Below are 16,402 nucleotides of genomic sequence, written 5' to 3' on the forward strand. Positions count from 1 at the left end.
ATGTGCCAATTTAACATTATTATTAAACTCATTCAATTTCTAGGATTTGCTTTTTATTCTAGTTCTCCGATTTGAAACTTTTAGATGAGTAATTTAAGTGAACGTGCCAATTTAATAAAGAATTCATCCATTTTATAGGATTTGGTTCATATTTTAGTTCTCCGATTTGAAACTTTCAGATGAGTAATTTAAGTGAATGTGCCAATTTAATAAAGAATTCATCCATTTTATAGGGTTTGGTTCATATTTTAGGTTCTCGTTGGCTGGTGGTTGCCCGCCCTAAGATCACCGAGTATGGCGGTGGCGCCAGTCATCAACTCACACTAACATCCTCCTCGTCTGAATCTGTCGAATCGTCCTCAGCTGCCACCTAATAACCGGGTCAATATCATATTATTTTTCCTGCAAGTAATGCTTATTCTATTTGCAAAAATCTGCACAATTCTCGACGAGTATTAAACATACATATATTTTGTGGAATTATTTTATTCTCATGTGCATATATGTTGTCCCAGGGATAATGAAAGCTCTGAAAACAATTTTATATTGTGGAAAAATTTGGGTAATTGTGGCCTTATGGTTGAAAAATAATATGATAATAAATCAGATCTGAGCATGATTTACTTAAAGATTTTTGAATTGTTTGAGAATAAAAATTAACGACGATCTCGTGAAATGATAATTGCAATCATTGTATATACTTCAATGTTATGTCAGTGCATTCAAGAATTATGACATGTAATGTAAAAACAATAGTTGGATGCCTAAATATAATATAAAAATGATATTGAACGAATTTCAATACAAAGAAAAAATATAGGAGGCTCGCAATCATGGGTTCAGGAATTCACACTAGGAAATCATTCAAGATTCACAATGAATTAGCACGAACTAATACATGATTAATGCTCTCATAGCATTAAATTCATTATAAATCAACTGCTCAGAACAGAACTTCTGACTATATTGACTAAAGTTTGATCGTGTTGACTTAACGTTTCATTGAACCTAAGTTTGAATTCGATGGCACCTCATCTGATTCAAACATTTCATACATTAACATCCATTCCTTTATATTTTTGCTTTTTCAATTTTATGCATGATTAAAAATTGCTGAAAATTCATATAGAATGAATGAAAAATTGTCGAAAAAATGTATCATTTTGGCTTCAACTTTAGCGGTGATTTTTCATTTAGATTAATGAATTTTCTTGTTTACTCTTAAATAAGTAAATTATTTAAATTGAATACAACTAAACTGTTAATATACTTGTATACACATGCTATAACTTAGCCAACTGACGATAGGGAAAATATTTGAAGGTCAGAACTTCAGTAATAATAAATTATTATAATTTGATTGTCGCATTAAATAGCCTGTAACTATTCATCATTTAGCCACGATACAGTTAACTTACCAAAAAACACACGAACAACCAAACTGTAATTTTAACTGACCTTGATTCTGCGATTCGGATTTCTCGTCCGACTTTTCTTCTCGTCTGTTCTCCATGCATTCTTCCCGTTCGGTAACTGGCGAGGGAAAGGAACAAAATTAGATTAAATTCAGGAAGAGGGCGGGTGTGTTTGGGGGGAGTTGATCAATACCAAGATTATGGTTTGCTCACAAATAAAAATTTTCGATAAATTTGAAAAATGGTAAGGGTCTATTGAGAAGCTATTCTAAGAAAACATTTCATCAAACGGTATTGCGTTGAAGAAGCACAGCTGTGGTCCATTGCGGGGGTGCCGTGGTAGGAAGCGATATATATTCTTTAGGAACAAGATGGTGATCTACAACTACGACCGTGACCTAAACGTACATAAAAGTGCGTTAAGTCGTTTAAAGAGATATCCTTTGATTTATACAGCTTGTGTGCGCCATCGCTAGCTACTGCAGTGGTTTTAAAGTAATAAGTCTACGATAACTCGTGAGGTCGAACTGGCGTGCGAGTCTCGATAGCGAGGCAGTCGATGATCACTCGCAGTCATGCGGGCCAGTTTATCGGTGCCCATTAACAGGTCATTGGTCGGCCTCCAATGCAACGCCTTCAGTGACCTTGCGTCACGCCGGTAGGTGTTGCCGGTATCAGTACTGACACGATCAAATAAAATTCTAAATTAAAATTGTATGATTAAAAATATTGAAATTATCACGTTGGCCCACGATCGATGAAATTATCCCGTTGGCCCACGATATGTTTTGGCCCACTCGGTAAACCATATAACGTATGTATAGCCGATGCTTAGTTTCTCAACGTAAACACGTGTGGCTACAGATTATATAGTAGTGCACGCTACAGCAATCGGTGCAATTTACGTACGTTATTACTATTGCCATTGACAAGTCATAGGTCGGCATCCAATACGACATCTTACGTCATGCTGGCAGGTGTTGACGGTATCAGTAGTGACACGATCAGATAAACTCTAGTAAAAATATATGGTTAAAAACTTCGAGCATTTGCCGGATGCCCACGTGATGCTGGCGACCAGCCTGCGATAACGCTGGGGTATATACAACCGAATTTTTCCGGCGGCATGTGAGTGGCCACCGAAGGTCCGTCGATTACTCGCTCGTAGACATAATTCTACCGACATTGTCGTAGACTTGAATGCCACTTCTATAAAGTTTCTTAAGCCTGAAGTCGATAGACTCTCGTGTCAATAAGTCTTTCGTTGCCTGCAGTTAAGTGAGGGTCACGGCACGCAAGCCAACATCGAAGGGCTTGCCAAACTTTTTCGTAGCACTTACGTTTAGTACGGAATTATCGGGAGGCCGTACATCGTATAGAAAGCTTATGCTTAGCTGCTCCAAGTAAACATGTATGGGTACAGATTAGTAGTGCAGGCTCCAATCGTGCAATTTTCTTACGTTATTGGTGAAATTTCGCCTCAAAACGATGGCCTCGATGTTTCTTACAGTTTATTTTTCGCTCCCAATTGTTATTTGTTCAATTTATTGCAGTGTTTGATGTGTATCTAGCATATAATTTTGCAAAATTATTTATGCAGGCCAATTCTTGAATAATAATAAACTTCTAAGCTCAATTTTATTATTGCGTTCATAGGCAAGTAACATTCAGTTTAATTCAAAATATCGTTTTTGTGCTACCGAAAAATTTGCGGAGCGATAAACAGTGGCAGGAAACTCGTCTTCACTTCCCTAATTATTAAAAAATTCCGGAAATATAAGATCATTAATAAGAAGATAATTAACTTTGCAAGCCGGTTGGAATTACGTTCGAGATTAGATAAAATAATGGACTTGGTGCAGCGCCAAGCCGTACGAATTGTTAAAAATCAGAAAATCTAAAATTAACTTAGGAATTCTGTAGATATAGAATAAGGAGAAGCGGAGTAGTAAACTGACAGTAATGAATAACTAGCGCCTTTAATGCACATACAACTGATCAAAATTGAGAGGTATTCACACAATCGAAAGGGTGTCAAAGTAAAGAAATAATCAAGGAAGCTTTTATTTTAATTTATCAAACAAAATCTTGAGTTTGAATTCGAATGATTCGTCTTCATAATAATGGCGAAAATATTCAGTCAATGAGCACCGAATCCAAAAGTGCAATCTTCAGTATATGGGAACGTGAAGGTGAAGATGGCTGGTTGGTCACTCGATGAAAGAAAGTGGTGACGAATGCGTGACGTACAAAAAAATTAAGGCCAGCCAGTCTCGGGATCGGATTAAGGTATACTGTAAAGAAATGAATTCGAATTATAAATCTTGCGAAAATTACGAGGTAGCAAATTATAGCCAAAATAAATCATAAAAATGTGAATTTATTTGTACAGAAAAAAACAAACCTGAGGTTTAAATGTCCAGTGTGGTGATCACTTTTTGAAGGTCGAATAATACAGGAAAATAGCGGAAATCAGTTTAAGGGGTTGGAAGTTGGACGAGAAAAATAGCTAGAAAAGTAGAAGGTTTTGATGCTTGAGAAATTTTAGGTAAAGACTTAAAACTAAGATTTAACTAGTGATCTTTGCAAGTGACGTCACAACGAAACGTCCTTCTTGAGCAAAGACTGCTAAAAAAGTTTGAATAGGTTGATTTGAATAAATCATGAATTTATAACATGAAAGATTGAATATGAATTAATTTGAATTGTAACACTTAAACTAAGTCCAACTTCCCAACAGATTGAATAAATGACTTTAATAGAGCAAAAGAAATAAATAAAACGAAATTCAAACGACATTCATACAAACCAAGGGATAGAGAAACAGGTTTAAAGGAAGATGGTAGATACTTGAACGTTGATGCAGGTAAGTTGACAATCAGTTGAATGGCTGATAGAACTGGCAATCGGCAATGATAACTGCAGAAATATTAATCTTTTGAATCTAGATTGGATTTAACACTTTGAATTGGATTTGATTTAACACAGATTTAGTCACCGGCGGCACGTATAATGTGAGACAATCGATAACTGATGCTGATGAGGACCTTTAAGATCCGCGGCAGAACCCCTGATTTAGACTACTGGTAATACTTATTCTTCGGCTGAAGTTAGAGAATCGGATTCTAGAAGTATGATAATTCGGTTAATATTAGATCTTATAAACAAACCCTAGCATATATACTAATTAACGGTGGGAAATGAGGAATTCTCACAAAATAAGTAAGGCTAGCCGAACTTTTTAGCATGGGAATAAAGCGAAATTTCGATCTCAGTATGCGAGCATTTAATTGTGCGGCTACACTTGAATATTGTCCACAAACGATCCGGAAATGCAACACTGATAACGTGGCTCTGAGTTTTTTCTCCTGTACGAGATTATACTTCGTTTACTGACCTAGAGCTAAGTTATCGACCAAAACCAAACCCCAAAAAGTTCCGCTATTGCAAACTGTATTATTCCTGTAACCGCGATCGGAATGATTAACAACATTGCAATGGAACAATATTATTCCCCGACATTTTTTCCTGGGTTTTCCTGAACATACAAATTCAATTCAAAAAAGCCAGATTGATTAAAAGTCCGTGAAAAAAAGCACCTTCCTACGAAACTCACCTCCCCAACCGACAAAACAAGGATCACCGACAAGGAGGTTCTGAGGGCGCACGAAACATAACCACCGTACAGCTCCATGGCGGCGGCCCTCAGTACCGTTCTTCTTGAACGACGGAAGAGAGATGGACAAACTACGCACTGATTATTTTCTGTGTGTTCTTCACTGTGTGTTTGCTTGCGAAACTTTTTTTCAAAATTAAGAGCAGAATTTCCTTCATGGGAAATGACGGTTTGTGCAACTTAATGAGCACCAAGGCATCTAAGGCCCAGAACACGAGACTACAAATTCAGCTCATTCGTTGCAGTTTAAGGCAATTATCTTTCAGTAACAGCAATTGTCATCCCGCTTGATCTTAAAATTGTAATACTTTCCTTACAGGAATACTGTTCAAGTTTCATTAACTACCGATCACAGTCTTCATAAATGAAATAATGTCCCGTCTAATAGCGGGGTTGCGGGAAACCATCGAGGTTCATTTCAGGTTGGTGTTTATCAAATTCTTCAGCGTACAAGGAACTGATGGATGTCACTACATAATCTACGCTGTTACGAGGCACTGTAGCAAGAGTTTTCTGTCCCTTATGCCAGAACAATAACGTGTTATCGTGAGTCTCTTCGCACAGTGACAGCAAATCATTGTCTGTAGGAGTGAAAAATTCTTTGATACTTTCCCACATTTCTATAAGACATCCTCTAGTTTCGATCTGTTTTTTCTCTTCTTCTGTAACTTCTTCCAAAGTGTCAGCGATTATACCAACTTTCTTCATGAAGCTTGGATACAAAATTTCATCACGTCTTGGTCTCGAAGCTTTTGGACGACTTTTCATGATGAAACTTTGATCATAACTTGAAGCAGTTTGTTGATTGTAATTTGAAGCGATGTCTTCAAGATGCACAAAATGTTTCTCGTTGATACGTTCCACGGGAGTATCTTTAGTTGGATGATTGACTCCTGGAAGAGTAGAAGGCCGTGTTTTTGTGGAGGTTCCCAGTACAAGATTTTCGTCAAAAGTCTTCGTATCCTCGGCCGAGTTCTCTCTGCTCGCCACCGAAATCTTCTTCTTCTTTTTCACGGACAACTCGAATGTTTCACACGCACCGAACGCCTCCACGACGTCAGTGTTGCTTGTGGATGTACTCTGCGACGTGGACGAGGAGCTCGGCAGTGGAACAAAGTGGAGCATTGCGAGATCTGGAGACTGTGGAGTTAGTGGAGCATGGCGGCGCAATGCCGCCTCCAGGCGACGTTTTTGGGTGTACATCACCGCTAGGAAGGCCCGCCCATTGCCTAGTTTTGTTGTGTATGCCTAAGGTCTTCATTGCCAGCGGGCTTATAGTGTCACATTAGCGCCCTACTTAGCAGAGTCAAAGGTCTGTCTCCTCAAAATTCACACAATATTCAAACATTCACGTTTTCAGCACAATACTTATTAAGAAAACTGCAGAATTTACTTCTGTGGCACGTTTTTGCGCCGACTTTCTTAGGATGAAGCATGAAAATATGAAATTGTCAACCATATGGCAAAAGTTTGACTCCGGTGTTTGATAAACCAGAAGAGGTTAGTTCAACTTTACTGAATAAGTCGTAGCGACAAATCACTTGCTAAGACTGCGGTATGATCACATTTGACTGAGTTATAACGAATGAGGTATGTCAGAGTGTTTGTCTGAGGTATGTCAGAGCGTTTTGTCTGAGGTATGTCAGAGCGTTTAGCTATCTTGGTATTGAATGTTATCATCATTCCCTGCCTAGTGCTAGCAGACGGATAATATTCCCGCCTAAATATATTAATAGTTATTAACTGATGAATATTTCTGAGCAGTATGCGACACAGCAACGATGCCGTAAGTGACTCGCGTAGCGATTTTCCATTGTTGACACGTAATGTTTCTGAACCGTAATACCGTTGCTGCTGTTGATATTTCTGACAAAGTTACTGTTATTGCTGATAATGCGAAACTTTTTTAATGTTATTGTTGGACCTAGTAGTAATCTTCCGACCAATTATCACTTTTAAACGTGTTTCGATGTATTCGATCGTCATGGGAAATGACTTTGCGAAGTAGAAAAAAAACACTTGTACTTTAGTTTAGGTCTAAGATGTTATTTTGAGTCCTCGGCTCATAAATCCACGGAAGATGCTCGTTGTGTTCTATTTACAGGCAATGATTTTTTATTAGCTAACACTTGAGCCTCAATAAATGTTGATCACGAATTGCCAGCACCAAGATTTCCTTTTAGTAATAATGGTTGTTTAAATTGAGCTCTCACAGTACAAGTTTATTGCAGCGCAAACAGGAGAAAGATTCATGCCGTAAAAAATCGTTTGAAACCCGACCTGTAGGACTAAAATGTATTTTATGGACAGAATATTTGTTGAATTTTAACTAAATGTGTTCTCATTATTTGCAATATAGAAACATGAAACATTCAACGTATGTCTTGTTCTACGAAAAATTTATTCCCATTAGAGACGCAGAACACTGGATGATGTTGGAACGACGTAACTTTAGTTTGAGTGACGTCATTGAAGACACGATGCGATCGCATAGAACGCTAACGCTAACAAGAGTTACGATCGTTTGAATTTATTATGATGCCGTCCGTTTCGTTTAAAGCGCAACATCGGAGTTTGAAAAATATAAACGTATCATAAATATATTCATTTTTTCAGTTTCTTGCTTTTAAGTACAACATCATAAAGTAACTCAAGTGAATTAATGTCATTATGATGTTATGTACTGAACATCGTCATTATTAGAATGGACAACATTTTCCCCGATGACAGTTAAGCAAAGATTTAAACATGTTACAATCAAACCAATGAATTCGCTTCTAAAGTTGATGAGAATAAAAGAAAATAAAATACTTTTTTCCTCCATGATAGCTTCGTTGACGCTCCGAGTATGAACGCGTTCAAGAACAGACTAGACGAAGCTATGCAGGAGCATATGTTCAGTCTTAAAATGCCTAGCAAATTACGGACCAGGCAATAAGTCCAGCAGCTATCTCAATCAATCGTCAGCTATGGAAAGATCGGGTTCCAAAGGCCGGATCCCTTGTGAATCAAGTCACGAAAAGTTCAAGAATCGGCAACAGGCCATGGGCCTATTTCTTCAGTGCCGACACTTCTATTCGATTCTATTACGCTTACAGAGGTCAACATATCTGCATAAATTTATTGAGATTAGGAAATTAGTTAGAAAATAATTTAATAATAAAAAATAATAATATCTGAATGGTGTCTAAAATTCTGATTTTTTGCAAGCCCCTCTGGCGGTCGCAGCAAACGAAAACCTATTACAGTTGCGTATTATTTTTTGCGCAAGATTATTCTGAGAAAATATTCCAGGTTCTTCCTCTTCTGAATCTGCATTATTCGAACTATCGCTTTGGAAAATTCCTTATCAATGATTAGAGTTTATTTCAAAGCCACAAAAAGAACTACAAGTATTTTTTGTGACGCAGCGGTGGTTTCAAGCACTTGATGAGCGAACCGCTGCGCCAATTTAATTATGTTACTGCACTTTAATGAATGGACAAACAATAAATCAATATGATTATTAATGTGTAGCTCTGCAGTATTTCAAATGCACACAAGCGAGGCATCGCGTTTCTTTGATAAAGTTTACAAGATCTCGTGACACAGCTAAGGCCTCCAATTATTACCTTCCAAATATTAAATTATTCATACCAAAATTTCTTCTCGCTTTGAGTCACCGACATGTGGAACAGCCTCCCTGATAGCATCGTTGACGCTTCGAGTATGAACATCTTCAAAAACAGACTAGATAAAGCTACAGAGAAATATCTGTTCAGACTTGCAATGCCTAGCACCATAATTAAACCGGTGGATGTTTAGTATCTATTTTAACTATCGACAGTTTGGAAAAAATCCGATCAAAGGACCCGTTTTTAGACCTCCTGTGGACAAGTAGCGAAAAGTACACGAATCGGCGACAGGCCACATCTGGCCTACTCTTCAGCGCCGACTATGCTATGCATCTGGATCATATGTTCTGTCTTGAAATGCCTAGCATCTTACGGACCTGACAATAGTCCAATCAAAAATCTCAAACAATCGTCAGTTAATGAAAGATCGTATTCAAAAGGCCGGATCCCTTGTGTAATCAAGTTACGAAAAGTACAAGAATCGGCATCAGGCCATGAGCCTATTTCTTCAGAGCCAACACTTCTATTCTATAATAATTGATTTTGGGTGGGACTATGTGAATCTGTGCAGTCAGGGTGATATAGCTCCGTTTTTTGTTAACGAATATGCATAGAAAATATTGGATAGAACGTTTCTTAGGTATAACTACTATAAAGATTAGCCACGTTGCCCAGAGAGACACGCCACTGGTCATCAATAGTCGATAAACAAGTTGACCTAGATTAGCCAGCCCTTAAGCATGGCCTGGAATCCGTTATTTAGTTTTCTGGATTATCTATCATTATTAACAATGCATTGTTTAACTATCATTATTTACCCTGCATGTTTATCTATCATTATTAACAATGATTTTAAAAAAATCATAATAACACATTTCAATTGCCAACAACTGCAAGATTAATCAATGAGGATCCGCGATACTGTCAAATTCAAATCATGAAAATTTTAATCTCTCCACATTCCAAAAATCATCAGTTCAATATTTCAGAATAACAATCAGTATAACATAATTCATACTAATATAATTGTCTGTAATTAAATATTTAACCAATCTATTTTCGTAGTTATGCAGCCATTAAATCGTCATCTAGCCCCTATGCTTTCAATTCCTTAGGGTAGGTAATAATAAACCACATGATATAATGCTGATTAATGCATAATAATATAACATAAGGGATTTATTCCTAATTATATAAGCACTTCTTGCGTAAATAACACTTTTCATAGGCTCCTGATATAACAGAGACGGTTATTAATTTAAAATCGTAGAAATTAAGGAGAGAATTGTGAATTTTTTTATTCGCTGTGAGTATTTGTCACGAAAATTCTCACGACTTTTTTCATCTCACCAATAAACACGGAAGAGAAAATTTGCCTTCAATATTTACCCTAGGTCGCGCTTTTTACCCTATAGGACGCTGTGACCTCGAGGCGCTAATTAAGTCATTTACTGTGGGTTGTTTTATCGAGAATAAGGTCAGGTTAGGGAAAGTCGTATTACATTTTAAAGGTAATATGCCTTAAAAGTTATACGCTACGCTTTAAAAGTTAAACGTCTTAAAAGGTTCAAGTTTACGTTTTAAAGCTAAACGTTTTAAAAGTGGCACATACATATAAAGTTATACATGCGTATTGAAAGTAATACGTCTTAAAAGTTACACGCCTAAAGGCTATACAGGCGACCAGATTTGTTGTTTTGTGCAGAAATTTTTACAATTAAAGCTTGCAGATTGTTCATTTTTAACGAGCTTTGCCTTTTAACGAGCAGACATTTTTAACGAGATTTGCTTGCCTTACGCGCGTCTGTTAATAATTGAGTTTTTGTTATACTTCACAAAATGCAAACAGTTTGGGATTGTCAAGTGGTCTTTCTGAACGCAAGAATTATTCTGAAATTATATTCAAAGCTCAAATTAGATCAAAAATTATTTAAAACATACCAATAGAATTCCAAATAAAGTCGAATTTAAGTTTTCAACTGAAATCTAGCTAAAGCTGAAGTAGAGACGGAGAAGCGTGCTAAGGTATAAGCTGGCCCCAGGTGACGTATCGGCCGTGGCAGGACACTAGATAAACAGCGGCTATATTTGTGTCGAGGGCGGCGCCGCGCAGGCCTAAAAGGCCTAAAATACAGCCTGCCACGGCCCCCCCCGCGGCCACACTCACCAGATCCTCTGGCTTAAGTGCGCCCTCACTCACAGGTGAGGTGCAGGGTGGGGCGAGGGGTAGGTGTGGCACTCAGGTGGCACCGGAAGAGGTCAAGAGTTTGATCTCATCAATGCCACGGTGGCCATCGCAGACGTCACAGATAATGCGAGGCATAGCCGATTTCCACGGTATGATAGGTGTCCAAGTTAATAACGCGGCACAGTGGCAGTGGCGAAGATCAGTTTAATTATTGTGTTAGATATAAATCCATGCATTATTATAATAATTACTTATTATATTATTACTTTCTTGCTATTCAACTACGTACATATTATTAATAACAACGTATTTGTTATTATTACGCACGTAAAGCGTACTATTTTTATTATATTGTATTTTTTCCTCACAAACTTTGTGTAGACGTGAGTTGTTTTCAATCACTGTTATCACTAGCAAGAATTTATCTGACCGCGTTTCTTACCCGTACATTCATAAAGGAGCTTTGAATCCAACGAGGAAGCATTCAATGGACCCCGGCAATTATATAGCACAAAGCCAGGCGGTCGCAGCAGAGCAGAAGATTGAGTTTAGGTCCAGCGAGGTGGCTCGTCATGACGACCAATGGGTTAGTGATTGCGGTGCCACACGTCATGGTGTCACGTCAGTCATGCTGTGCCTACCGTGTGATCAATCTTTGTTGATGAGAGTAATAATTAATTCAGGAACTGCTCAGTTGAGTTCAATGGTTAATTAATGTTTCAGTTGCCCTGGTGCTCTAGTTCACATCGATTGGTGAAAACTGGTTGTGAATTCCCTTCATTAAACATTAACATTAAGGTAACTTTTACAAATGCCGCACTGGCGAAAATACAATGCGTGTACTGTATCATAAAATTCCATCATATATTCAAAGCTGCCCTGAGCTTTTTGTACGAATTGCTCCAGACAGAGCAATACCATCTCTAGGAGAAAGCAGCAGGCGAGAAACTAAAGACTATGGAACTGATCACGATTTTCCTTATGAGCAGATGAGAAACAGTGTACCAGTACCAGATGCGAAACAGTGTACCAGTACCAGAAACGAAACAGTGATGCCAATGATCTAATAAGTGTATTTGGTCACAACAAGTCCAAAGCCGAGCTTCTGACATCAAGAATCGAGCAATTGAATTTAATAGATGGATGCGTTCAAGTCGCCGAACAGAGGCAGCGTCACCAAGTTTTCTACCCCACAGTTCTGGAAACTAACAACAACAAAAAACTGACAACTATGACGAAAAAAAACTGATTTCTTCAATAATGTAACCGATCTATTCGAAGCAACAGAGATCACCTGTAACCTAAATCACTGGCGTCATCTTCATAGACAATAATTCATGAATATAATGAAAGTTAGGATACTGCACAATAGGGGGCAAATAATTCACAGTATAACTCACTTTTCGGTGCCTCTGCAAGATCAAGGAATATACCGGGTTCTGATGTTGGTAGGTGCCTTGAATTATGATTAGTACTCCTAGGGCGGCATTGGAGATATCAAAATGGTATCATTCCTGATGAACCTCAAAGTCGGTTATAATAAATATCCTTGTATTATTTGCTTTGTGGAAATCAGAGATATTAAAAAGCACTATCACAGCGAGCCTGGCCTCAGCGGACGGTGTTCAATCTAGAGAAAAACAATGTAAGGGAGAAACCATTGATGAACCCACGCAAGGTGCTGTTGGATCAATCACACATATAGAAAGGGCTCATGAAATAATTTGTCGGGCTTTAGATAAGGACCCGACAGGTTTTAATTACCTCCAACACCTTATCCTTGAGCCCTGCAACGAAGAAAAAAGTTGGTGTAGTCGTTAGATCATAAATCAAGAAGATCGCAGAGTGCAGTAATTTTCCCGAAAAGCTGAATAGGAATGAGGAAGAAACTTGGCACTTCATTCCACTTGGCAGTCATAACGCTAAAAACTAAATGAAATGTACGACTTGTCCAAACTTTGATACAGAACTGGAGCCGCTCCATAAAAATAGTTACAAACTCCCTCAGGGAATCAATGACAACTTTTCAAGCTGAACCCACCAATCAAGGACGAGACAAACGCCCAGTCCGACCCCTGACGACCTTGACACTATGGCTTAATAAACGCAACACTGACACTTTTAATTAGCTCATTAGAGCCACAGTTTGGCCCTGGGGGCAAAATGAGCTTAATGAGCTTTATTATACATCAAAAGCGCTTTTATATGATACGCTTTAATGTTCTAAAAAGCTTTAGTAAACCATACTTAATGGGTCTTAAACTGTTTGGACGCCTTAATTCAGCGCGCTTATATATTACAACCTTTGTGAAGGCATGCAGTTGTTTAATAGGATTGAAGTGGTTTTTAATCCTATCCAATTTTGTTTCTTAGTGAAGTTAGTTGGTTGTTCAGAAGAAGATTAATCCGCAATTTAATTTCTTGTATCTCGATTTATTTATTATACTGTTACATCAATTTCTACTGAAAACTCATTCATATGTTGGGATTGTCGGCACGAAAGACTTGATTCTGGCAGAAATTATTCCACGTAAACATCTCATTCTATAACTTCCCTTTGATCTCATGGACCGTACAAATCACTGTGGCTGTCTCAATTATTTGACGCTGCCTCTTGTGCAAAAGCCTGCGCAAATTGCAGGCTTTGCCCGCTCATGACATAAGCACTATAATTTCATAACTAGAGCTTGTTATTTTCCGTTGAAATGGTGGAGCTTTGAAATGTTAAAGGTCACGGTCAAGGATACGAGTCTAGCCTCTAACTGCCAGCCTTCAGCAGTGCAACGAACTTGGTAATTGCTACGAAGAGACAGAATGGCGGCCTATCAGTGTATCTTGGCCGAGAGTTAGGCTCGAGGTCGCCGAGTGTTAAAATCATTAGGAATGAGTTGCAAGTTTAAAACCCGCAGCTAGTTGTGAAATTTCTTGTTGGAATAGGATAGGTGGCCGGTTGGTTAAGAATATTAAGTTTGAAACACCGAGTTGCGGGTTCAAAACCGGCTGCTAGAAGTGAAATTACTTGTCAAGATCGGTGCTGCGACCGATTGTGAATACGACTACAAAGATTGTTGTGGTGAATTGAGGGTTCAGAAGCCGCAGGTAGTTATGAAAATTTTAGTTTACATCGGTGCGGGAGCCCGGAGCTTAAGAGCTATAGCAAAAAAGAAACAGTGAGTCGCAGGTTCAAACTGTGAAAATCATCTGATGTCAAGAAACGGTAACACCTGTTGCCGAGTTTTCAACTCCGATAGCCAGTCACTGACTGCATTTCAAGCTAGACCCACCAATCAGAGGCGAGAGTTTCGCCGATACGTGTATATTTGGCTGCTACTTGTACTGAGACCGCTACGTGTACTAAAGCCGCTAAGTGTACTCAAACGAATATTTGCAGTTTGGCCACTGGAAATAGCAAAAACTGGCTCGAGGCACCTAAAGGGCAGAAGAAACAGAAGACGCCTATGACGTACAAGAGGACGTGAGCAGTAACGCGTTTTTGACATGAGTTCCATTTTATAACGTACTCGTACGGGACGAAATCAACTGCCAATTTTTTATGATCAACGGAAAGCTGATGGTAGACGAACCAAATTCAACCTTACCAGTAATTTAAAAGTAAAGAAAATAGCCAAAAAGTTCACCATTTTTTATAAGAGAAAACATTTCGACGTCCAGCTCCATCGTCAGTTCAAAACCTAGAACACAGGTACAAACAATTAGTAGCCTAAAATTCACATTCAAACAATTCACCTAAATTTGAGGACATTAGAACTAAAATCGAAGATAACAGAAATAAAAATGAGATAACATGAGGAGAAGGTACTATCTATTTACGATTTGAAGAGGATAGGAACTGAATGCAGCATTTAAACTGGGTTTCTGTTTGAAAATATATAATGATTCTAAAATTCGTAGGTCAGAAACTCCGGTTGTAGAGGCTAAAACTCTAAAATCACTATTGAACACCGGGACGTTGCACTGCTCGGCATGAATACGTACGGCTGAATGAGGGGGATGCGCAAGTATGTTCCCTGTTCTATAACTCCTGCCCCTATGCTCTGCAAGCCTAGTATAAAAATTGCGCGATGTCATACCGACATAACGCAGATGCGCACTGCACACAACTATATTGATAAACTAGGGATGATCGCATAAGAACAGGGAGAGGATCTTTGTACATGAAAAACGAGCTAATTTTAAAATTGTTCACTAGCAATACATTAAGATTTACATTCGGGCGGTTTCTGACCTACGAATTTTAGAATCATTATATATTTTCAACAGAAACCTAGTTTAAATGCTGCATTCAGTTCTTATCCTCTTCAAATCGTAAATAGATAGAACCTTCTCCTCATGTTATCTCATTTTTATTTCTGTTATCTTCGATTTTAGTTCTAATGTCCTCAAGTTTAAGTGAATTGTTTGCATGTGAATTTTAGGCTACTAATTGTTTGTACCTGTGTTCTAGGTTTTGAACCGACGATGGAGCTGGACTCCGAAACATTTTCTCTTATAAGAAATGATGAACTTTTTGGCTATTTTCTTTACTTTTAAATTCCTGGTAAATTGGCGACTTAAGCAGCCAAGTGATTTTAATACTTAATTCAACCTTTCATGCATTTCGCTATAAAGGAATTATAAATTATAGATCACGTTGAGACAAGGGATGGTTGATTGTCAGCTTCCTTGGTTCCGCATTGATTTTCAATAAATGCTCAATAAGCGAGGCACGTGTAGATGTTGTCAGATGGTTTACTCACAGCTGTTATTTTCCCGTCACTTCAATTAATGCGAAATTTGCCGTTACTTAGTAACCAGAGTTACTTGCTTATTAGACAGGTCGTTAGGCCAAACCCTCTACCCGTTATTTAAGTGGATAGTGGTCACGTTAGGTAGATCGAACCCACGCAGTCATCATACGATTTCGTTGTGTTGAAACCGATTACGCAAATCGCAAATTCCAAGATTGAGTTTGAAGGATTAATTCTTTAAAATATAACTCGTCATTCAAGGGCTAACAATCACTTGATGAATTTTCAAGAATTTAACGACTACTGGGTCATTTTTTCATAAACATATAAATTTGCTTTCACTACGCCGACGATTTGTAATGATCAGATGCGATCGCCTGATCGCCACGCTATGAAAGATTTGTTTGAAGGAAGGTCACGGAAACTGCGGATTGTACGCGTGATGATAGTTTAACATTCATGTTAAAAAACGCTTCCTGAAGCATGTACTAAGCTTAAGATCACGCTCACTCCGTATCGGTTGAAGCTAGAGTCATTTTACTGCAAATGTCCGCTGAGTAGTGTGTGGTTACAATCGATTATTCCTAGATGATGCTAAATGGAGTAAAAAAATATAATTCAGATGATAGGTGGTACGTCAGTAACAACGATGGCATTGTCCACATTTGGCCAACAACGATACTATGAAGATGCCCGGGGTCAGGAAAGTATGTCAGAGTTCGATTTCCGCGCACCCGTCATCCGTCAAACTCAGAGCTTCA

At 38.3% G+C, this 16,402-nt stretch overlaps 1 protein-coding gene across 1 annotated transcript in view; it reads right to left on the reverse strand.

The window, feature by feature from the left end:
• Nucleotides 1-16,402, reverse strand: part of LOC108673747 — a 56,622-nt gene that overhangs the window by 9,808 nt on the left and 30,412 nt on the right. Inside the window, exons 2-3 of the mRNA XM_018161620.2 lie at nucleotides 1,459-1,533; nucleotides 323-370 (exon numbers count right to left, since the gene is read on the reverse strand). Coding sequence (XP_018017109.1) covers nucleotides 323-370; nucleotides 1,459-1,533 — 123 coding nt within the window. The remainder of the gene's footprint in view (nucleotides 1-322; nucleotides 371-1,458; nucleotides 1,534-16,402) is intronic.

The sequence above is a fragment of the Hyalella azteca genome, unplaced genomic scaffold (genome assembly GCF_000764305.2).
Source record: "Hyalella azteca isolate HAZT.00-mixed unplaced genomic scaffold, Hazt_2.0.2 contig14042, whole genome shotgun sequence".
Lineage (NCBI taxonomy): Eukaryota > Metazoa > Arthropoda > Malacostraca > Amphipoda > Hyalellidae > Hyalella > Hyalella azteca.